Below are 24,525 nucleotides of genomic sequence, written 5' to 3'. Positions count from 1 at the left end.
AATACAGCAGAAGGCTTGACAAAGTGGACTTAGCTGTGGGCCTGAACCTGCTGCCCCTGCAGCTCTCAAATCGAAGAGAGACTTTCAGTAGGACGACCTCCTCCTGGAGATGAACTCCATGCAGCTGTAAGGCAAGTGGGAAAGCAGGAAAGCCATAAGGCACCCCATTCAATCTTGGAGTGATCAGAAAGTTTCTTCACAAAGCAAAGAGACTCTTTGTGGGCGCATGTATGTGTATGTGCGTGTGTGTGTGTGCGTGTGTGTGTGTGTGTACTCTTGTGCACACAAGAACACAGAACACATGCATGTATATATACTTTGTATTGATAATGATCTTAGAAGAAAAAAATCTCTGGGGAGCTTTGGAACTCCAGGTAAATGCTATCTGGCAATGTGCATTTTCCCCTTTGGCCAACAGGCTATCTTCAGAATTTAAGTCTATAGTATTAGTATACAAAGATATCAGAGATGCCTCTTTTGATGAAGTACAGTGAATTGAATTTTGTCGAATTAGGTGTGAACCTGGGTTTTTGAGAGAACTGGTTGGGTATTTGTGACCCTGTAGTCTGGCCCAGGAAAACCTAGCCACTCTAGATAAGTGCCATGTTGACCCCTGGTCAGTCCCACTACAGGGGCCCTCCATCCCTCTCCTGGGGTATCCTGAAATAATAGACACACTCTGGGCTGTGCTGCTGTGTGACCTGCCCAATGTTCCACTAGCAGAACCATCGGCCTGAGAAGATGGTGCTAATAATTCACATTTCTGAGTTTTGTCTATGAGAGTCCCCTCCCCCAACATGTCTCTACAATGCAGGGCTTGACTTCGAGGGCTCAGTGCTATTACCTATATTCCTTACTTTCTGCCCTTCTCCATTGGGTCAAAAGGTGGAGGTAGATGGTGATAACATTTGTTTTATTTAACTTATATCTGATAAGCTGGGTTTTCTGAGTAAGACCTGCTCACAAAAGAAATCTTGGGACTAGGAAACAAAAACTTATATCCATTGACAACTGACAGGAAATGTTACATGAGATCCTTTCCCTGAATCAAAGGGAATGTCCTAGTTGTAAGCTATCTACTCTTTTCTCTGTATTTCATTTTTGATATTTGTGTTTTCTTCTATAAATAGCCATTTTCATTCTATTGATTTTGCATAATTGCCTACAATTTAAAACCCTTCTTTCTCATTTGGTGTCTGATCTTTCATACTCAGTATTATTTGCATGATTTGGTATACAAAATACAGCATAGAGAAAAGTGTACACTTGCTTAACAACAACAAAAATAATAGCCACTGCAATCATCAATCATCTACATTAGACACAAGTTGAAGTCCCAAACCCAGGGACTTAATGATGGGATAGAAGGACCTAGAAAGTTCCCAGCTTTCCTTCTATTCCTCATTTGCCAGCCTGTAAAGATCAGAAGCACAACTTACCTTTGTAAATGTGGTGCCCAGGCAAGGTCTAACACAGTTAGTTCTGTGAAATCCTGTGTGCAGGGCTCTTATTCAATAAATGTCTGAACTACAACCCAGAACAAGGAAGCACAACCTCAATCACTGTTCCAGGAGACAGCTTGGAAGCCTCGCCTGAGTGCAATAACCAGTTCTGTGAATCATTCTGTAGCTACAAGTCCAACAGAGATAGGGAGAGAAGTAGCCTTAGCTTCATCTCCAGGTCCTCCCCACGGAGAAGCCATTACCAGAAGAGATAAAAGCAGCTGGAGAGTCAGGGATTGCTCACCATAATCATGGGAGAACCAGCAAAAGGCAGTCATGAGAGGATAGTTGGTAGCTGGCTGACTGCTAGAGGCCATCTGGAAAAAGCAACAGCTGGTCTTGAAACAGGAGACTTTTTTCTTTGAAATAAGCTTTACAGACCTTTCCGTCAGAGGGCAGAAGATTGCACCAATACATCAAGAAACCAATTTCATAATGAAACAAGTGAGAAAGGAAATGATAAAATCAAATCTATCACATTCCCTAAAATTTTGGAAGACTTCCAATGATCACTTTTAGGAGGATGAAAATTGAGCATCAAATGTTAATGGAAAAATCATTATAGGGGACATGGAAAAAGGAAGTTCATCTGGAAGGAAGGATGGAACAGCTGTTGAGTTTATGCTTCCCTGTGGCTTGTACGTTGAATAAATAAAAGCCATAAAAATGGATTGTAAGTCTAGGAGATTATATCGACGTGGCATTCACTCATTGCTTGATAACCAATGGCTGACATGGAGTTCTAACATCAATTATTTGTGCTCACTTATTCCCCACATCCTACACAATATCACTCAATAATGACTATCCAGCCACAGATTTTGTTAATAAAAACGTGGACGCTTACTATTTTTTGATGTGTTTGGGACACAGAATTCCCCTAGAAAGATGAGGAGGGCATCCAGGAGGCACAGAGGGGTACACCAGCCCACCTCATGGCCCCCGTCATCTCAGTTTCTACAACAATATTTAAAGATAGCCTTGGTGCCTCCTCCACACTGCACTCTCCCCCACCAAAAAAAAAAAAAAAGATTTGTAGAATTTAAGATGTGGAAAGCTGAGACCCGGTACACTAAACCACACTGTAGCCAGCACTCTATATACAGATTGCTAAAGTCTGAGGTACCGATTCTGGTCCTGAAAAGGAATAAAACTAGATGTTTAAAAGAGTATCACATCAGTAACTGTCTTATTCTATAGATGAGGTACCCAGAAGCTTCCAAATGCAAGGCTCCTTTCCAAAAGCCACAGTTTTGACAGAACTTCATGCAATTTTTAAAAGAAGCATTTATCTTTCTGCCAACTAGGAAATCACGTTTGGGGGTCAAAGTTTGCCTGATTTGGCCTTAGGAAGATCACTTGGTTGAGAAAAGGTGGAGGAATGTGTCCTGTTCTTACTACATAAAAGTTATGTATAGATCTGTGACAGGTATTAGAGAAAAAAGAATCCCCCAAGGCACTGAAATGTCAGAAGGTACCTTGTTCCTACCAGATTAACAAGCACCCTAAATATTTACATGGTCTGCTGATGGATCGAACTTGTAGTGGGAAAAGTGAGAGAAAATGGTCAAATACTAAGTAATGGGAGATTTCCTAAATGATTATGTTGTCATCATTCCTTGAACAAGCGATTCCACGTCTCTTCAGAGAAGCCATTTTGTGGACAAAAGGAAGAGTGTTTAGCTCTGTCCCTACATTAGTTGCATTATCATCATTTTTATCTGTGTTCACCCAGTTTATCAAATAGGTATTTTGCCAAATTAAGATTTATTTATCTGATAATGGAAGGGAAGTCAGAAAATAGTTGGTCTCAGGACTTTAAAAGATCACATGTTTTTAATCTGGGTTTTAAGAAGCGTTAGTGTTTTATACACTTCAGACACAGAAAAAAAGTAAAAATAAAACATTTTCTCTTTTAATAAAGAAAAATATAAAGTCCCCAAAATGTTATTTAAATGATTGCTTTTAATTTGCACATAGATGTGTTCTGTTTAAAAGTAGTAATAGTTTAGTAACGTAAACCATTGTGAAGAAAAAAGAAAAAGAAAATGGGAACTTTAAGGGCTAGAATGAGCTCTTCTTATTTTCCATTTAATATTTGGGTAGGAACAATTCTTGGAAATGATCACAAACACAATAATTACCGGCTTAACTCTAAATAGATTTGCAGTCAGTTCTTTTCATGTTATTTTTGGCATTCTGGCTGTAGCAGTGGCATGCCGTAATATTGATATAACTGGATTCTCAGAAAACAAGATTTGTGACAATTTGCTGCATTCTGCTCCAGAGACAATCTGAGCCTTTCAAAGTGAGGCTAAAAATGGCACACAAATCTTCCCCGTCACAGCTGCTTCTTGTTTAATGTTGTCAAATTTTCTTAATTAAAACTTAGATTTTATGTTTGGCTTTTTATTCCCTATAAAGCTCAAATCACACTTTGCCTCTTTAAGATATATGAGAGTCTGCAAAAAGCCAGATGAAGGCCCTAATTGTTTTATTGGAAGAGCTCATTTTTAAGTTTGCTTAATATTATTCATCTATATCCCACATTCCCACCCATGGGTTCCACAAAACACACTTTATCCTTTATCTGTTTAATATAGTCCTCCTCGGGTTTTTGTTTTTACACTAGCTCAAGTTGATTTCTTTACTCCCAATCCAAAGAGCTGTAACTAATGTGTTCCCAAATCCAAGCTGCTCATGCCAAAACACAAGAGACAAACATAAAAGCATGGGACACATTGGGAAAACCATGGTGGATCCAGCCCAAAGTGGGATGTGGCAGAAACAATCTAACTGTTGGCCACACCCATTTGCACCTACAACTAGGCTACATTTCTCTGCTTCTTTTGCCATTAGGCCAAACAAGTTGACTGAGCTCTAGCCAGTGGAATGTGAACAGCCGATATGCACCACTTCCCTCACACAACCCTCTAGACTTTTCCCCTTTCAGCAACTTGATGCAGAAGAGCTGAGTGACCTTAGCAGCTATGCATTGAAGATGGCAGAACCACAAGACTAGAAGAACCCGAGTTACTGAAAAACAACATGAAAAGCCACCCACAGGCAGGAACGCCTGGTTTGTGATAGATATTAGTGTTCCCTAACTCATACAGGGGAGGAGTGGGGAAAAGGATTTTATGCTGGATGAGCGCATTGTGGTTTTAGCATAGCTCCTCCTTTGGTCCTCCTTAGAGCTGAAAAAGGTTGTGGAATCGTCCCCATTTTACCGAGTGGTTAGGCAAAGTTCAGAGAAGTTGCTGAAGAGGGGGATTACGTGCCACTACCTAGCCAAGTTCAGTCTCAAATACAGACCTCCTGATTTTCAGAGACCATTTTTTTCCCCACTATGTTACACTGAATGCTAAAGATTCCTCTTTAAACTAAACCTATTAACAGCTAATCTCAATCTCAAGAACTATTAGATTATAATAATAAGAAGGCACCACTCCCTCAAGGAAACTGTGCCATCTCATTTATCTCATGCCCTGTGCTCAGCCAAGAACATGAGACAAAATAGGGCCTTCATATGTAACCGAAAAGGTTTGTAAAAACAAAAACAAAAACAAAAACAAAAAAAAAACATGGACGATAGACTAGTGTTTACCAGAGGGAAAGGGGGAGTAGATGAGGTAAAAGAGATCAAATATGTAGTGACAGAAATTTAACTATGGGAGATGAACATACAGTGTAAATCTATATATGTCTTACTGTTAAAATATACAGCTGAAACTTATCGGATTTCGTTAACCAATGTCACCATAACAAAAAGTCTTACCAAGAAACAAAAATTCAGGTATACATTACACAATTAAAGATCAGCAAAATAGATGTTGTGTACATGTTTCACATGTAGACCAAACAGAATAAGACCGTAATTCCATCAAGTGTAATTTATTTAAATAACAATTCAATTGCACATCATTGGTAAACCAGTTGCAGCAATATGAAAATATAGAATTCTGAAGATATCTGGCAACTTAAACATGCATCTAATAATGCAGAGTATTCTGTAATATTAAGAAATGAAAAATAAAGCATTGACTCCCAAGTTGGGATGATTTATTCACACTTAAAAATACAATTCCTAAGACGACATCTGTTTTCAAAATGTCTTAATCTTAAAAATAGGCTACGGAACTGTCATCTTCAGGATGAAAATTTAGATCTCATATCAGCATTAGCTTACAAATCATAGATGATATTAACACAAAATCAGCAAGCAAATACAGTTGGGAACACAGTTTTTATGTTAAAAATATGAGTTCACAGTTTTCTTCTTTCTTCTTGACTTATATTGATAAAATGCTTTTATAGCTACAATCAATTTCAGTTTCTGGTACCAGAGCCAATGCCTACTTGATCAGCAGATGGATGCTACTAACACATTCATCTTACATAGAACTCACACATCTTCAACTTCTAAAAATGTTTTGCTCTGTAAAACTGTGACCACTGGGAATGGAAAAGATAGGAGACTAAGTCTAAATGTAATGAGAGTGAGATACAATGCTGACAGTTTTTTCTAATAAAACATTGAATTATAAAGTAGATATAGGCAGCTTTGATGATTCAACAGGAAACCGTACATTAATTTATAAAACACTATGGCCTCTATTTTTGTTTAATTCAAATTAAAGTGAAAAATACACATTATTAAAGAATTTCAAAATCCCCCTACATGTCAGGGTCACATAGGGTTTTTAGGTGACTAGATCACAAGACAGTTTATTTTGTTTGTGTGTTTTAAGGCAAAGCAAAATTTCCCAAGGAAAGTACCTAGAAAATAAATTTGCTTTGGAAATAAATTACAGTAATAAAATAATACTTCTCACTTATTCAATATATATTTTGCCTTTACATATGATTGAGCAACTTGCATCAAAAAATTCAAGAGTTCTATGAACATTTTCAAATAAATATTTTAAAACACTAGTATATAATTGAGTCGGTATTCATTCAGGTGTCTGGATGTCAATAGTTAGCAAAGGGAAAAATAGTTAGAAAAATTTCCTCTAACATTTCATGAGAATGCAAATGTTGTTGAGAATTAATTTTTTTGGATAGCACATATCAGTAAAATACATGTGTTCTCCTTCTGCACATTTTAAACAGAATCCAATAGTACTGTTTTTCTTAAGCCATTAAATCAATAGCCTAAGATTTATAATGTTTAATCTCTCTTTTCTTGGAAATTATTATCTTAAAAAACAAATCACTGTACAGAAAGCAATTGCCTACTATGAAGAATAAAATCATTTCAGGAAAAAATGGAGTAATTAATGAAAAGTGTTTAAACTCATTTACTATACCCCAAATTGCCATCTGAACACTTGGCTCCAACAAAGATAAGGTTGAATTAAAATGTCTGCATGATTTCCAAAGCAGGGAGAGTCGTCCTTTCTAATTACGGAAGACCATCCAGCATTTTTAAATAATGTAATTCCTTAAAACTGAAATGATATGCAATATTTTTTAACACGTTCATTAAATCCAATTTCTCTGGCTATCAGTTCTGTTACATTGAGACAAACTTTTTTTTTCCCTAAGTGGGGCCAAACAGACTACCAATAATTAAAACCAATTTGCTAGAAAATATTAAGTAGCAATAAAACAAAATCTCCCATGGGGGATGCCAGCATCCTTTATAATCATCATTTAAATTATGTGGCTGAAAGAACTACTGGATTAACACACAAGGTATATTGTACATGAATATGCAAGTTTTACTTAATTAAGCTTGGTATTAAAGTATCTGGATTTTTCCTATTAAATATCCAATCTATAGGCAGCTGTAGGAATTCTTTATTAGTTAACTACAGTGAGGTGGCTGCTTTGATTTCTCCATGCAAAGTTGTGTTACAGTATTACTGTGCTGATGCATTTGTAAACTGGACAGAATGAGAGTTGAACTTTCTCTGAAGCTAGATCCATATGTCCATTTGGATGGATCAAGCTCAGAACCTGCTCAGTCTTCTCGATCTGCTAAACAGTCCTTGCATCATTTCTTTCTGTAGTTATGAATTTATAAACAGACAAGAATGGACTTCAGTATCACCAAGATCAGATAGTAACTGATGTGTTCTTTTCAAGTTCAACATTTCAAGTTCAACATTTTGAAGAAACTAAATCTAATAGAAGATCTATAAAAGACCAACTACCACAATAATAAGCAGGAACAGAGTTTCACAATAAGTAATCTGATACATAAAAAAAAATATGTAAATATTGGTCTGGGGGAGGAGAAACAATCTGGAAAAAATCCTGCACTCCTCTGAAACAATATAAAGCACTATTTAATATCTATAAGGTGTTTCTTACCTATTTATCTATCTATGTAGCTGATCAAGAATTATCTAAAGAGATTAAAAATATGTCAATTATATGTATGCATTTCACTTAGGTATCATTCACATTAAAAATATAATAGGCAGCAAAGGCATAAAATAGATAACTGCAAATAAACTATCTGCCAAACTATTCTGTAAGTGGATAACTAGTGCCTAAAAATCTGCAAGTATTAATATTGGCCTAGCTCAGTAAATATTGAAACATTAATAATATAAAAAAACTGAAAGGTCAAGGGACTGATTTTTTCAGAATAATGTTAATCTTAGAAAGTCTTATTTTAATCATAAAATCACTAACTTCTCAAAGGTGAGAGTCACTTCCTCTACAACTCTAACGGTTTGTGCTATTGCATCTGAAAAAGGAATGTCTCTAAAATCTTAAAAAATAAATTATCTTAGTACATAAGAAGCTCTGGGGGCTAGGGAAGGAATAGTGTTCAAATGTGCCCATGACCTTGATCGTCTGCACAACAAACACGATGAAATGAAAGTTTATGGACACTTAAACAGAAAAAGACAAACCGCACAGACATATATTTGAACCACAACTGACAATGCAACTGTGGTGACTAGGTGATCATAGTAGTCAGCAAGTAAAAGCCAGAACTTCAGACAGAACAGTATTAGGAGGCCTTTTTAAATAGAAGCAGCATGTATAAATGAGTGCTCCCTGACACTCAGCATCATTCCAACATGTGCCATTAGCCATGTTTCAAGTGCTCGATAGCCACATGGGGCCAGTGGCTACCATACTGGACAGAGAAGAACTGAAGGAGAAACAACACTGTTTAGAGATTAGGAAGGATGAGATAATTTCCCCAAGATCCATTCAAGGCCCTGAGAATCACAAAATTTTAGGGCATCAAAATTATTCATTTTAACTAAATGTGTTCAATTTTATGACACAAATATGAAGAGACTAACTAGGAACAAACAAAAATATGAAAAAAGCCAATGAAGAAGTAATGAGTAATTCCAGAAATTTTTCCGGTTGGTCACAAAGACCTTTTAAAAATTATTTTTATTGTCCAAAGGAAGAAATACATCTATTCAAAAACATCAACAGGCTCACTTTAAAGGAATGAAAGAGAACTGGAATCATAATGAGTATTAATAGCAGGGGCTATTAGAGCCTACCACAGAGTGACTATCTCTAAAAGTAACTTCAAAAGAAAAAACACTTTCCTTTGAAAGGCAGAACTCATCATCTTTACACACATCCCACTGATCTGAAGCCCTGTTCGAAGACGCAGAGAGAGTTTTACCCTCAAATTTAAACCATTAGCTTCCAGGCCAGATAGGAATGACAATAACACAGCTCTGCTAAACTACAACTTTGCAAAAGAGATGGTTACACTGTTGGATTGTTTCAATGATTTATAATCATCTTTGACACTGATTATCTGAACTTCACCTCCCTACAGCTTGGACCTGCTTGCAAAAGAGACAGAGGATCAATGGACTCCCCTTTTCCTATGTGACTTGGGAACTTCTAGTATCCAAGAGAAACAGAGATACATTAAAGTATGTCCATATAAGAGCTGATGTAGATAATCTTCCATTAATTGTCAAGCAGAAGTTATGCCTTCCTTGTCACTTGTCCTATAAAGCATAACTTCTACTTGAGTCTTAAATTTATACAGCAGCAATCAGAACTGTGGTTCTTCGTTTAAAAAAAAAAAAGGCAATTATACCAAGAACTACACAAATTGCACAAACTGTCAGACACATTGGCAGCCCAACCCTACCACATATGCCCCTCAAAACATTAGATAAAACATTGTCACTTCAGTACTTATTCTTCACAGAACACTCTGAATCACAAAATAACTCCAAAAATGCAATAAGAGCTGATGTCACAAGAAACTGGTGCCATTACAGTATCTTGAACATGGCAGGAAACATTAATATTTGTAGCATCAGTGATATTACAGTACTTAAAAATCCATTGGATAGATTATCCACATTACCAAGAAACTATAAAAAGAACACGAATAATAAAAACAAAATAAAAATATAGTAAAATTTTAAATAGATATGATTTTTATATATTTGTAACATAGAGTTAAAATGAAATAAAAAATAACCACTACTAGCTTAAATTGCTTTCATTTTATACCAGAAAGAGAATTTTTTACTGACTTGCAGCTTCCATTAAAAATTGTGGGTGTTTATACTTTTAAAAAATAATGCTACGAAAGCTTCTCTAAGGAGTTGATAAAGTTTTTTTCCAAGATATATAAAAAATCACTAAACATATTTTCCACTACTAATTGTAATGGCAGTTCATTTTATTTCCTCTTTTGTCTAGAACTAAAGTTATATCATTCACATTAATAGCACATATTGAGACCTTCCACCACACTATCTGAAGAGGTGGTATTCTGACTCAAATTGTATTAATCATCTTTTATTGAAAACATCCTCGGTACTGGTCAAGAATTAAAACCTTAAAGGAAATAAGACCAAATAACTGCTAGGTACAGGCTCATGTAGAAAGGAATAAATAGCAAGGAGCAAATTTGTAATCTGGGCTTGTAGTCAGTGCCAAATACATAAATTTAAAAGTGTCTGAATTTCCAAGCTTTTCTCATTTTCCATCAGAGACCACAGACTCAGCCAATACTTTTTGCCTTATATACTGTAATCAGTGTATAAAAACCATAACTGCTTAGCCTTTCACGGTTTACAAAAAGCTATGCAAATGCCTATGCATTATATAATTGAGCTCTCATGAGCACCAAGCTCTGTGGTGCTATCCTCATGGGGAAACTGAGCCCCAGAAAGGGTGAATGACTTGCTCTCTGTCAAGGAACTCATAACTAACGGAGATGGGCTGGTTCCTGACTCCCAATATGAGGCTGTTTCTGTTAAACTGCAGAGGCTTCCATGACGAGTTACTCTTCAAAATAGCAATAGAAATAAGACAAAACCGATTCATCGGTTCACTAATTGTTTTTCCTCATTCTAGATGCAAACTGGTCTTTAGCCTCAAAACATACATATTTGGGGGAGTAGGGGGTGTAGATAGTGGTGACTGCAAAATAAAAACACACTCTAAGTGGAAGAAGTTCAGATCAAACATTTTAACAGTTGTTTGCTGAAAACAAATACGCAAAACACAGATTGACAGTTACAAAACTGAAAGAGACCTTGACAATCATCTGTTCTTTTTCCATTTCACAGAAAAGGAAACACGGAGATGCAGAGAGCACGACTCCCACAAGAACACTCCGGTAACTGCTAACCAGTAGCAGGGCTGGGGCCACAGAAGTGGGCTCTCTTCCACTCAATGCCCGGATTGTACTTCCAAATTAAAGGACTAAACACAGTTCAGATATTTACAAGGAACCATCACAGTGCTAGAGAGATTAGAAAATTACATCTTATTCACCAACATCATGAGTGTAGAAATTGATATTTTACATGTCGTTTAAAGCAGCAGGAACTTTGATTCCTATAAGAAAAATAATCAATATATATATATTTTTAAGCTCTCATTGCTAAGGTTGAAGATAATTTCTAAAATATAACTTTTTTATTCCCTTTAGACACACAGATAGTTTTCTTATTATTATAACAGACTTAAGTATATTCAAAAACAGGATAGTCTCTCCAAAAGGTCACAACCTTTAACTTACATAAAAAATAAAAAAATAATAACAATATTTTACCATCTTTGCTAGATACAGGTCTTTACAAACTATTAAGTACATTATCCCATCCCTGTTTGCACCCACTGCCTCTCTTTTTCAGGAATCTTTAGAAGGTTCATAAGCTATCTTGGATGTAGGTGATTTTATTTTCCCCTCCAAAATGTAAATAGTAGGCAACAAAATATCTCTGAAGTTTAACTGACCAACAAACCTAAAAGTGGCTCAATTTCTAAGCCATTTGCTACATAAACAATATTAATTTCCACATTAAAAAAATAAATGATTTAATTAGGCTTTATGGTACCTGTGAGTCCTCTAAAAGTCTTCACTCTCCAATTCAAATCTAAGATGAAATTCTTTTTGGAGAGGCAAAATATAAGAATTTTCTAGATAGTATTTAACTTTATTTAATAGCGGAGAAACAGTTATGTAGAACAATAATAAACCACACAGATGATAGAAAATATTGACAATAAAATTAATAGTTTGCCTCTCATTCACAAGACCACTTTTCCTCTTTAATACGAGGTCTAATCTACAGCAGATGCCAATGTCGTGGAGCCTGAATTCCATCCTTCACATTCCGATCAGTCTGAGGGAGGTCTTTTCCAGAGGTGAAGAGCTGCCTGAATTCTGAAGTGCAGTCTAGACTCCATGGAGTAATCTTTGTAGTTGTTTCTAAAGACAATAATGATAAAATTATAATGTCAACATCCTTTGGTATACTAGAGCACCACCGCCATCCTCCCTTTCCTCTCATCTTCATTCCTCATTTGCTTTCAAACTTCAACATGCATAACAGTGGATCTTGTTAAAATGTAGATTCTGGTCCTGTGAGGAGAAGATGGCAGCAATATTCTTTATTTCTAGAAGCTGCCTCCTGAGTAGCAAAGTTCTATTTAATTACCAAGCCATTCAAAAACATAGCAAGAAGATTACAAGGAGGGCTTATCAAATTTTGTGAACTGTTCTTAAATAGTTGACCTCCTTTTCTAAACTGGAAATTTTAAGGCAGCCTCATATAAACAAGGTGAACATGATCAATCACTCTTCTCCAAAAGAAAAAAATAATTTTGAAACTTCCATGAAATAATAACCACAACATAGGCAGCAAAATGACTCAGTAACACCAAAATTACTTACTCCAATTTTCACAGGCAAAGATCAACAGTCTGGCCAACAATTATTGTGTGACAATGTCAGAAGAGGTGATAAAAATCCAGATTATTTAAAAACTTTACTTAGATCATTAATGTTGACTTCTCTTTGTTAGAATCAAGAATCAGCAAAATGAAATGGCTTCGACTTTGGCTGGACTCCTGATTTCTTCACACATTGCCTCGGGTGAGCTGTAACTTCCTTCTTCGCAGAGGCATTCATTTCTTTCTATAGCCCAGCATTTTATACGGGTCTAAGTACTATTTACTGGTAATCTTGAAAAGGGTGATTATTCATAAGCTAAATCAACATCTTACTAGAATTTACCAAAGGATGTAATTGAGTATTTTCTTAAATGTCTGGCGCTGATTTTGGCAACTGTGCAAAGCTCCTACTACATAAGGGAAACTGCAGACCGCTGACAGTCTTGAAATTATTAGGAAGTCTGTTTATGTTGGCATCATTGGTACTGGCTTGAGTTAGTGGTGACCTTCTGATCACTGCTGGTCTTGTCTTTTAGTAGTGAATTACTAGTCTTTTATTTTCATCATTATAAATTTGTCTTAGTGTGTATTGCTTAGGTACCACTAAATATGTCCAAATAATGAATACTTGGAACAACAGTATTTATAGTCCCTAATTTTCTATGAGCTACACTTGATGATATATACGCGTCAGTTGAAATATGTCATTATCCTTAAAAGTAACTTGCTCTCATTTAAAAAAATAAAAGGAAGAGAGAAGAAGAAGAAAGAGGAGGAGGAAGAAGAAGAAAGAGGAGGAGGAAGAGGAGGAAGAAGTGGCTTTCTTGGCTCCACCATGCCCCTGAAGCTTCTGCCCCATTACTATGTTTTATTCATAGCAAAACATCCTGAAAGAGTTGCCTGAAGTAGCTCACTCTACTTTTCCACCTCACTTGTCAAAGTTGCCAATAATCTTCATGCTGCCAGGTTTACCTCTCTATTCTCACCTTGCTTGACCTCTCAGCAACTATCTTTACAACTGACCACTCTCTTCTTTTTGAAAAACATTGTTTACTTGGCTTGCTTTCCTGGATGTCTTCCCAACTTTGCTGGCCACTTCTTCTTAATCTTATTGCTTAATCTCTAAAATAGAGATTTAAGTATACCTCAAGGCTCTGTGCTAGGCCTCTTTCGCTATCTATATAAGTTCCCCAAAATGACCTCATCAAGTATCCCGGCTTTAAATATCACTGTCTCTGTGCTGGTGACTTTGAAATATCTACATTAGACCTTTACTTTTTCACTAAACGCCATGCTTCTATATGTGACTGTCAACTCGCTATATCCATGTGGATACCTAATAGATATCTCAAAATATCATGGTCTAAATAGAAGTGTTTTTTTCTCTCCCTAAACCTGCTCTTCTAAGTATTTCCCATCTCAGTAAAAAAGCATCATTATCGATATAGTGGCTCAACACTCTAGTCTAGAGGTTACCTGGCTTCAGCCAGTAATGTTTCCCACACAGTTTCTGCTGAATGATCTCGGGACTGGTTTTAATTACACAAATCTCAACTACACTAACACCTCAAGGAAACCTTCCAGAATCAACTCAATCTAAAGTAACACTCAGGTACTCTGCATTGTATTATAAATCTCAGCAAAGCACATTCCACTGCTATATTTCTTACTTGTTTGTTTGTTTAACACCTCCCTCCAACTAAGAGAGCAGAAACAAGAGCCATTGTCCAGCAGAAATGATAAATTGCTTTGAAATTACACAGCAGACAGAAAAAAGAGAGTCAGGGGAAGATTTAAAGGGCTTCTTCAAATCAGTGGGTCTCCAAGGAAATGAGAAATATGGTTGAATATACCAAGATTCAGCAAATTATGATCAAAATTATGGCTAATTTTGAGTAGTTGCAATGAAGACCTTATACTGTAAAGCCAAAAATACTTACTATCTGGCCCTTTACAGAAAGTTTGCCAACTCTCGAAAGAGAAGAGATTAGGTTAGATATCTGTCATATGGAAGCCCACAATCAAAACATCTGTAAATAGTCACAGAGTCAGGCATTCAGAAGGTTGGAAACAGCATGATTACAGCAAAAGCCATGAGTATCAACTAAGCATAAACTAGGAAAGGAAATATTATTACTAACTTTCATTAATGTTTTACTTTTAAGCATACATATAATATCACTGCCATTTTTATAATGGTATTGACGTTCCAGACTCCACAGCAATCAAGGAAACGCTGCCATCATCACTTACCTTGCAGTTTCTAGGGCCTTTATGGCCTTGTCAATTTCCCCTTGGCTTTTGTACAAAAATGCCAACTCAAACAGAGTAAATGGCACTAGGTAGTGGTCAAACTTCAGCAGCTTTTCACTAAAAGAGTGAATGAAAGCAATTAAGTCTTAACAAGAAACTTTCATTCTTTTACAATATGCGTATTTTCCCCATCCCTCAGAAAACAGGTGCAGCACTAAGCTGTCTGTACATAGTCAAAAAAATCTAATAGACTACAGCAGTAAATAGGATGCTTTTAATGTATTAATCTCTATTTTATTCCTTAATCTAGATCCAGCACTGAGGATTGCTTACTGCCCTCTAGATAGACATGCAGAACTTCAAAGAATAACCCTAGAAAGGACAAGATCTTCCCCCTGAACGGGAAAGGACTCCATTTAGAAATAAGAATGCTGTATTATTTTTTACTAAGGTTTGCTTCGCTTTCTATTGTTAAGTCTTATAATACTAAAACATGTCAGTAAAGAAGTAGTCAATGCTTGTTTTCAGCAATATTATGAAAAATCTCTGACAAAACATCTAGAAGCTCTGAAAAAGATATGAACAACACATTTTCAAATGCATAGCTCAGCTCACAGAACATAAGAAAAATTCTCAAACTGAAAACAAAACCAAACCAGAACTCTGAGTGTGTGGATGATGCCAAAGCAGTCCTGGGGTCTGCTTCAGTCTGAATCAACCAGGGCTTTGTGTCTCAATGTCCATGCAGGAGGTAAGGCCTTGGGCCCACACAGGACAGGGAGCCAGGACTGAGACCTCTACATAATCGGGGGCCCTTGAAAGGCTACTCCATCAGAGAAAGGGCAGATTAGAAAAAACCCAATCATTGCCATAGGAGGAAAACACAGGCAGTTGGCTCCTTGGCCTGTGCCTAGGTGGGAAGTAAAAGCGCATTCCTTGGGAAATTAATAACTCAAAGGCCTGCCCTCACATTAATTTGCAATTCAAATTTACATTGCCCAAAGGATCCAAGAACCTCTAAGCAATGAAATTAACATGAATGTGGGCCTAGGCTGGAAAAGTCTTTGGGGCACCTGACAGAAAGAAAAGTAAAATGACTTTAGAAAGACTTTCTCAATCCTAGCCTCATAGGAGTCTCAAGATAAAATGCCAGTGAAGAAAAACTCATAATCGAAAATTATAAAACACATGAGCAAACAATTCACTATTGTTAAAACACAACAAATAGCATGGACAATCCTTTTAATCATCCCTTCGATTCTTATAAAAACAGCAATAAAATAGAACTCAGTGGATATTTCTTTAACATGTTTACTTAAAAAAGTATATAACTTATTTGGAAAATAGACACAGTCTCTTTTCTCTTCTTGTAAGGACATCAGTCCTAAATTCTCATAAAATGTTATCAAAAAGAGGATAAGTGGCCATGGGTGGAAAGGTACATGATACAGAACAGAGGACATCAACTGGCAGTCTGGGGCTATGATCTATTAGGCTTACAGTATTTTCAAAAAATTTAAGCCAATATTTAAAATTCAGGAGGCTTTAAATAAAATCCAGATCCCAGGCTTTTCATGAAAAATTGTAGGGATTGTTGCTACTAGGCCTATACGTATAGAGCAATAACCAATTAGAGCTAAGGAGTGGCTGCATTTTTTAAAGAGAACACATAATCTCCTGTATCTACAGTGCCTGTCAATCCCTAGTTCTGCCATCACTCAGTAAGGTTACTTGTCTGGCCCCTGTAGATATCTGCATTTATGACTCCAGACAAAAAGAGAAAAAAAGCCAGACATTAGAACCTTGATTCAACTCTCTTGTTTCATAAAGGAGCAGGACATCATCATCAATGCTATTAGGAAAAAAACAAAACCAACAAACTCAAGCATATACAGAAGAAACGCCCTTTGCCAAAGGAGAAGCATTTATAGCATCCATCACATGTCTTTCCTCCCTGTCAAATGATTATCTCAATGACAGCAAGTCCCTTTACTCAACTCTGAATCCCTAGGATCCAGCAAGTGTCTAGCACATAGTGGGTGCTCAAATATCTGTGGAATAAATATATGAAAAAGTAAATACAGGAATCAAAAAAGCATCAGAGGTTCAGTACATCGCCGCTAGAGTTTAAATGGACGCCTGCTAGTTTGGCCATAAATTTAGTTTTTATGTGTCACCTTTAAACACCAAGTGGAAAAGCACAAAGCCATGTTCCACTTAGATTATAATTTTGCTCTCAAAGAACATGGAAAACACTACTGGATTCTCTTTCTGGTGACACCAAGTAAAAAGTCAGCAGCAAGAGATAAAAGCATCATTTTCCCCAGAAGCCGCAATTTGCAGTCAGGTTAGTTTCCTTGTTTGTTTTTACCTTTGGATAACATGATTGAAACACAATTCTGCTTGCAAGGGCCGCTGTAAGTTCTTCAGGCAGCATCCTTTCAGCAGCTTCACTAAGCACTCGTCATCTACTGAGTAGTCGCTGAAGTCTTAAAGCAAAACAAAAATCACACACAAAAAGAAAAATGCTGTCAAAAATCCTAATTAAGAGGAAGAACTAATAATAGCTACAAGGTTTCAGAGGGATCATTTAAAAATAAGGAAAATGTTTTTTTAGTATTTGCCCTCACTAAATAAAACACAATGAAATTATTTTAAATTAAAGGAATACTGAATTTACTACATTAGTTTAGTACACTATTTTATGAAGGGGTTCACTCTGTCCACTTAAAAATTTTTTTCAGGTGCTCATATTCTGAGTTATGTGACCTTAGAACAGTTGAAAATTTGAACTCTAAATAAAATAAGAGCTTTATTAATTCTATAAAAAGTAAAGCCATGAGGAGCAAGAAAGCTGACTCCTCCTGTGGTTCTGGCTTCTAATTGTGTTGGCTCATGTGGGTGAGGATAACACTTCCATATGGAGAAGCAGATGGCCTTCTACCCATTAAAAATTCAGGAAGCAGAATACCCTCTTCAGATCATTATGTTTATAACTTACCAGTTCTCCCAGGCTATGTTCTTCTGGGGGGAAATCAGGTCATAAAATTAGATGCCATGGTTCTGAAGTACATGCAAGTTACCTAAAATCTTCACACACTTCTAACTGCTTGAAGCTAATGCAAAGGTTTTTCTTTCACCATTTTTTTCCCTTTAGAAAATGACTCTGCCTCCTACAGCCCAAGGCTGCAGAATATTAAACAGAAGGAACCATATTATGTGTGACATCTATCTAACAAAGGTAGCTGTTTCACATCTACCACTTTCGAATTTGGGGGATTTTGCAAGTTAGGTGCAACTAAGAAGTCATTCCAAGACAGAATGATAATTCATACATTTCAGGCTGTGACAACATGGGGTGGGGGTGCAGTAAACCAAACTAATGAGGCCCTGGGAGCCCCTCATGTTAAAATCCTCCTGTTTTCAGAACAAACCTCAGAAATCACCATTAACACATGCTGCTTTTTAGTTAGTAAACTGCTCGTCTGTGGGAGGTTAACGATGCTGCTTAACCAAACAGAAGGGGGTCACTTTACTTCTAGGTGCTAAAAACAGCTGATATTCACCTCTCCTTTCCAAGCTCTTATAGATCATTCACCAAGAAAATAACAGATACCAATATCACATTACCTTTCCTATTACTTAAGGGCTATTTTTCCACAGGGAAAAAAAAAAGTATTCATGCTCCTAATCATGGATGCTTTTTGAAATATACATTCAAGAAGCAATATCTTTCCAGGCCTAGAAACAAACCCTTACGGGCCATGCTAGATGCAGATTTTTAGTATGCATTTTATTGAGCATTTTCTGATAGTTTGTGTTACCACAAAATTCTGGTGCTCAGTCAGTGAGGATTTTGCTGAAGACCAGGCATAACGCCACGGAAAGCTGAAGTACCAGTAAAGCCACACTTAGTTTTTATTTATACCATGAGAAGGGGCTATAAAAATGAGTTTAGAAACACAACATTCCTCCAAAAACCTTAGAAGTCAAAACCATTATTTCCTCAAACCACAGAGCACTATTTTTCAGATGATTCTTTTAAAACATACTGTTTATCATGATTCTCCAACTCATGGGTGAGTTCATGGATGAACATTTCAACAGTTTCCATTTTACATTCCAAGACAATTACATGATAATGCTGCCAAAGCACATTTTCATCACAAAAGATCTGCACTTAATAATAAAACAGAGAGTAGGCTGAGGAAAAAGTCTAGTTAAAATGCACCAAGGGAAAAATTTGAAAATATATTTAGAAAGTAAAAAGCCATAAAGTAAATAACACTTTCCCTTGTATGTAACTGATTATATTTGCTATACATTTTCACCAAGCAAATTAACCACAACGAATAGTCAAATAAGAGCTACTGTGCTAATTTCTGGCTACATGTTTAAAATTTAGTTAATTTCAAATGAAACACTAATAGAATTAATAGCAAACACCAACTCTAGGTGTATTACACCAAGTATTCTCTCTTTAACAGTATTCCTCCTCCCTTTGTATCCATGACCAGCCTGTCAGAACTATGGCACTGTCAGAGTAGAATGCCAATTGTACTCTCTCCCATCTTTTATTTTAGGGACACTTGCCAAGGTAGAAGCAAAAGCACATTCCTACTAGTGGAGTGGGACGTTAGGGTGGAGATGAAGTCACCTCAGGTTTACAATTACACTCCATTTTTCAATTTTGGATTTTTTTCCCTTACTCTGAAGGACAGGAACTTAATTACTCAAAGGTCATAACAGCCATGGCGGGAGGGGTGGGTAGGAGGCACATGTCGAGAAACATTCCTGCATAAAACAATGGACCTAGACGAGATCATCATAAATTTCACGTGTAATATCTGACGAAGGCGATCTTCAGAAAAGAAACCAGTTTTTTTTTTTGTTTTTCCCAGGGGAAGACAAAGACAATTTTAGGAAGTATGGTATGTTTGAACTTCCCTGGCCCTGCTTAAATATCTCTTAAGCCTATATCATCTCAGTATGTCATTAAAAAAGGAAGGAAGGGACAGACCAGTGTCTTGGTTTCCTAAACCTCTATTACATTTTACATGCATAGTCTGATACATATATTACTTCTTTAATTTTTCCCCCTAACCAACGAGGGGCAAAATAAACTTAGGAGTGCAGAGCCTGCTCAAATAGAGAAAACCCAATGGTCCTTTAAGACTTCTTACTACACAAAGGCCCTGCTCTCTGGGAGTGTATAGTAGTCTACACTAAAAGGACGGACATTCAAACATCGGAATTTATTCTACTGAACCCAAACCCTTATCTTTGTAGAAAAACAGAAGCAGCAAGCTGGCCTACTTTTCTGGGAGAAAAAAATACCCTACAAATGCTTTCACAAAATAAAAAGAGGTTTTCCTTTACCTCCCAAGTTTTCACATATCCATTTATTTAAAAAAACCTTCATTTTCCCATTTAGTTTGCAAATATGTGGGATTTAATCATAGATAATCCCCTTAATAGTAGGAACACTATTTCCCTGCCTATCATAATTCTATGTATAGCAGGGAAATCTAAGAGTGTTCAAATGAGCAAATTAATGAAAAGTGGCCAAATCAGTTGAACAAAAATGAATACTAATAAATTTGTTCAAAAGCGCAAATGGATTTTACAGAAGTGCATTTTGTGAAATTGCATTTCTAAGGTGAACTTGCACAGAGTTTCATTTAAATTCAAAATGATTTGACTCTTTGTTGATTTTCCACTCAAAACAAAATGAAATATTTTTCCTTTTTGAAAGTACTTCACATTAAAGGTATGAGATAAAGATTACCTCAAAACCATTAGGACAACTACTACCAAAATAAAAACAAAACTAGAAGAAAAAAAAAAAAACACAAACTCCAAAAAACAGAAAATAACAAGTGTTGGCAAGGATGTAGAAAAATTGGAACCCTTGCGCTCTGTTGGTGGGAACATAAAATGGTGTAGTTGTTATGGAAAACAGTAGGTCATTCCTCAAAAAATGAAAAAGAGAAGTGACCCAGTAATTCCACTTTTGGCTATATAGGTAAAAGAACTGACAGCAGGGTCTCAAAAAATATTTGCATGCCCATATTCTTAGAAGCATTATTCGCAATAGCCAAAAGGTGGAAGCATTCTAAGTATGCATCAATGGACGAATAGATAAACAAAATGTGGTATATAATATAATGGAATATTATGTAGCCTTAAAAAGGAAGGAAATTCTGACATGCTACAACATAGACATATCTTGAGCACATGATGCGAAGTGAAATAAACCAGTCTCAAGACAAATATTATATGATTCCACTTACATGAAGTTTCTGGAGCAGTGGAATTCATAGTAACAAAAAGTAGAATGGTGGTTGCCAGGGGCTGGAGGTAGGGAGAAATGAGAAGTTGCTCTATAATGGGTATGAAAAAGCTCTGGAGACTGGTTGCACAACCATGTTAATATACTTAATATTACTAAACTGTACAATTAAAAATGGTTAAAATGGTAAATTTTGTTATGTGCATTTTACTACAAAAAAATTAAAAATTAAAAAGATGTAATTGAAAAAAATATAAGCATAACTCTATGCTAATAGAAACTATATAGACAATGTAAGTGATATAACTTCTAGAATAACACACAAAGAAAGTCTGATATGTCCATATATTGACTCTGTAGTCTGTACTTATACATACACTCCTTTGGTTGTCCGCATAATAGTAAATACTTTGGCCTTTTTTTTTGATCCCAGTTTCTTGAGACTTCTCACCCGCTTGTTCCCCTGGAGCCCAGAAATCAAAGGGAATCATCAGTCTGTGAAGATGAATACCTCAATATTTGCCTTCTCTACCTAAGCTCCAGTTCGTTAGAGACTGAAGTGTTATAACTTTTCTGGGGAAGGGAAGGGAAGGGAAAAAGAAGAAAAAAGGAACAATGGTTCTTTTATAAAAATGTTGCCTTGAATTTGGGGAAGTGACATTATAGTAGTCCTCTCTTATCTGCAGGGGATAAATGCCAAGACCTCAGTGGATGCTTGAAACTGTACCCTGTATACACTGTTTTTTCCTGTATATACATACCTGTGATAAGATTAATTTATAAATCAGGTATAGTAACAGATTAACAATAACTAATAAAATAGAAGTGTTATAATAATATACTGTAATAAAAATTATGTGAATGTGGCCTCTCTCTAAATATTTTATTGTACCATAGTCACCTTTCTTCTTGCGATGATGTGAGATACAATGCCTACATGATGAGATGAAGTGAGGTGGATATACTAGACAAAGGAATTCACATCCTGGGAAGGATGGAGCAGAATAGTGTATGATTTCATCATGCTATTCGGAAAACAGCATACAACTTAAAACCTATGTATTCTTTATTTCTGGAATTTTCCACTTAATATTTTCAGACCGTAGTTGCCCGCAGGTAACTGAAACAGCAGAAAGCAAAATCAAAGATATGGGGGGATTATGTCACTCACCCTCCATCAATGATGAGCTTTGTGTGAGGCTGTTTTTCAATAATGGAGCAGAATATTCCATTCACCTGGTCTCCCTGTGACCACCAGTTTGTATTTGCAAGATGTCTAATAAGGGGAGGGTCTGTGGCTTCAATACAGCATTGTTCTTTGTTCTACTGATTCTTTAACTATCCAGCCTGAAACCTTGGCTTTATTAGCAGATAAGTCCACTGATTCAGCTTTCATTCTTTAATATTCCTTTTCTTGATTGATACGAGTCTAAAGCTAGAATTATTTTAAATATGGAAAGCAGCCTAAATGCCCAACAATACTGAAGAGGTTGATTAAATTATAATAAATTAGCTCTAATGGAGTGCTGTGAAGCTTTTAAAATTATTGCAAGGGCTATTTAGCAACAATTAAAAAGTGTATGGTAAAAATAGTAGTACCATATGATCCAGCAATTCCACTCTGAGTATCTATCCCCAAAAAGGAAAACACTCAATCAAAAAGACATATGTATCCCATGTTCATTGGAGCATTATTTATAATAGCCAAGTTACGGAAATAACCTAAGTGTCCATCAATGGATAAAGAAAATATCACACGCGCACACATGCGCGTGCACACACACGAATATTATTCGGCCATGAAAAAGAATTAAATCTTGCCATATAACAACATAGATGGACCTTGATAGTATTACGCTAAATGAAATCAGATAAAGACAAATACTGTACGATCTCGCTTATATGTAGAATCTTAAGCAGAAAAAAAATATCCATGTTCAGTAGATACACAGAACAGATTGGGGTGGGGGCGCAAAGTGGGTGAAGGGCGTCAAAAGGTACAAACTTCCAGTTAAAAAATAAACAAGTCATGGGGATGTAATGTATAGCATGATGTCTATACTACAGTAGTTAATACTACTGTATTGCAAATTTAAAAGTTGCTAAGAGTAAATCTTAAAAGGTCTCATCAAAAGAAAAACATTTTTGTAACTAAGGATGATGACAGATGTTAACTAGATTTACTGTGGTGATCGTTTTGCAATGTATACAAATATTGAACAATTATGTTAAAGATAATATATAGTACTGTAACAAATATAGTTTTGTATGTCAATTATACCTCAATTTAAAAAAAAGTGTATGATGTATTAAACAAAGAAAAACTAGGTTAATATATGTCCAGATACACTGTGATTGTAACTATAAACATAAGGCTAGGATGGATTACCTAAAAATGGTAAATTAATTGTGTTGGAGCAAAAATATGAGTGACTTTTTTTTTTTACCTACACCTATCAACTTTAATTTTTTAAAATTAAATTTTGTAAAGAGAAATTCCATTAAACATTCCCACCTCATACTGTAGCTCCAAGTACAAAAATGACCCAAGTGAGGTCTTCTCCCTGGAGGCCTATTCACTAAATTAATCCCTCATGGCAGGGAGTATACTGAGTATGGAGCCAGCACTCCCTCAGTGCCCATCTTTTTCCAGTTTAAGAAAAACGAGTTAACTGTTATAATTTTCCCTGGCTCTCCCTGAATTTCTACGCCCTTTACCATGTTTGTCACCACAGAAGTTTTCATTTAACTTATGTGGTTAGAACATTACAGAGAATAAGACCAGTATTTTGGGATGTTACCTAACTGATTTAAGGGTTGATAAGAAATAGGACAAAGCTATCATTTATGGCATGGTTTATCAAAAAAAGAAAGCTTCTATTTCAGATACAGAATTAGAAAACGTCAGAACAAGAAAAATTTGGATGTCACCTGGTCCAACACCATTCCCATTTTAAAAGAAACCTGAAGCTCAGAGTGATGGGGTATGTTTCGCTGAGTCTCACAGCTGCAGAGCTGGGACTATAAGCCCAGGTGGCCTGATTTGCCATCTACTTACGAGCCAGTTGCTTCCAGGAAATGTAGCTTCCAATAAACTAGAAAGGGGCCTCTAGCACAACCAAAAGTACTGAGTAAAAAAAATTAAATTGTGATAACATTTCAACTTAAAAACAATTCTCTGTGTCTGCAAAAACATGACAGTCACTAAAGAGCAAAAGGAGGCATGGAAAGAGTCACAAACTAAATCAGAAGCACACCCTTGCCTTGTGCTGTTCTAATTCAACTGCCTTCTTCCCTTCATCTTCTTTTGGTAACAGATTTATTAAGATG

General features: G+C 36.2%; 1 protein-coding gene across 2 annotated transcripts in view; it reads right to left on the bottom strand.

Moving 5' to 3' along the window:
- Positions 1-5,380: 5,380 nt before the first annotated feature.
- TTC39B (tetratricopeptide repeat domain 39B) overlaps positions 5,381-24,525 on the bottom strand; it is a 122,578-nt gene continuing 103,433 nt past the window's right edge. For both annotated transcript variants that reach the window (XM_006918356.3, XM_015594556.2), the window contains 3 exons: positions 17,275-17,392; positions 14,904-15,020; positions 5,381-12,186 (listed from right to left, as the gene is read on the bottom strand). In XM_006918356.3, the coding sequence (XP_006918418.1) occupies positions 12,096-12,186; positions 14,904-15,020; positions 17,275-17,392 (326 nt within the window). In that variant the 3' untranslated portion in view covers positions 5,381-12,095. The remainder of the gene's footprint in view (positions 12,187-14,903; positions 15,021-17,274; positions 17,393-24,525) is intronic.

The sequence above is a fragment of the Pteropus alecto genome, unplaced genomic scaffold (genome assembly GCF_000325575.1).
Source record: "Pteropus alecto unplaced genomic scaffold, ASM32557v1 scaffold95, whole genome shotgun sequence".
Taxonomy (NCBI): domain Eukaryota; kingdom Metazoa; phylum Chordata; class Mammalia; order Chiroptera; family Pteropodidae; genus Pteropus; species Pteropus alecto.
Note: the sequence above shows the minus strand (reverse complement) of the source record. Positions and strands in the feature narration are given on the sequence as shown.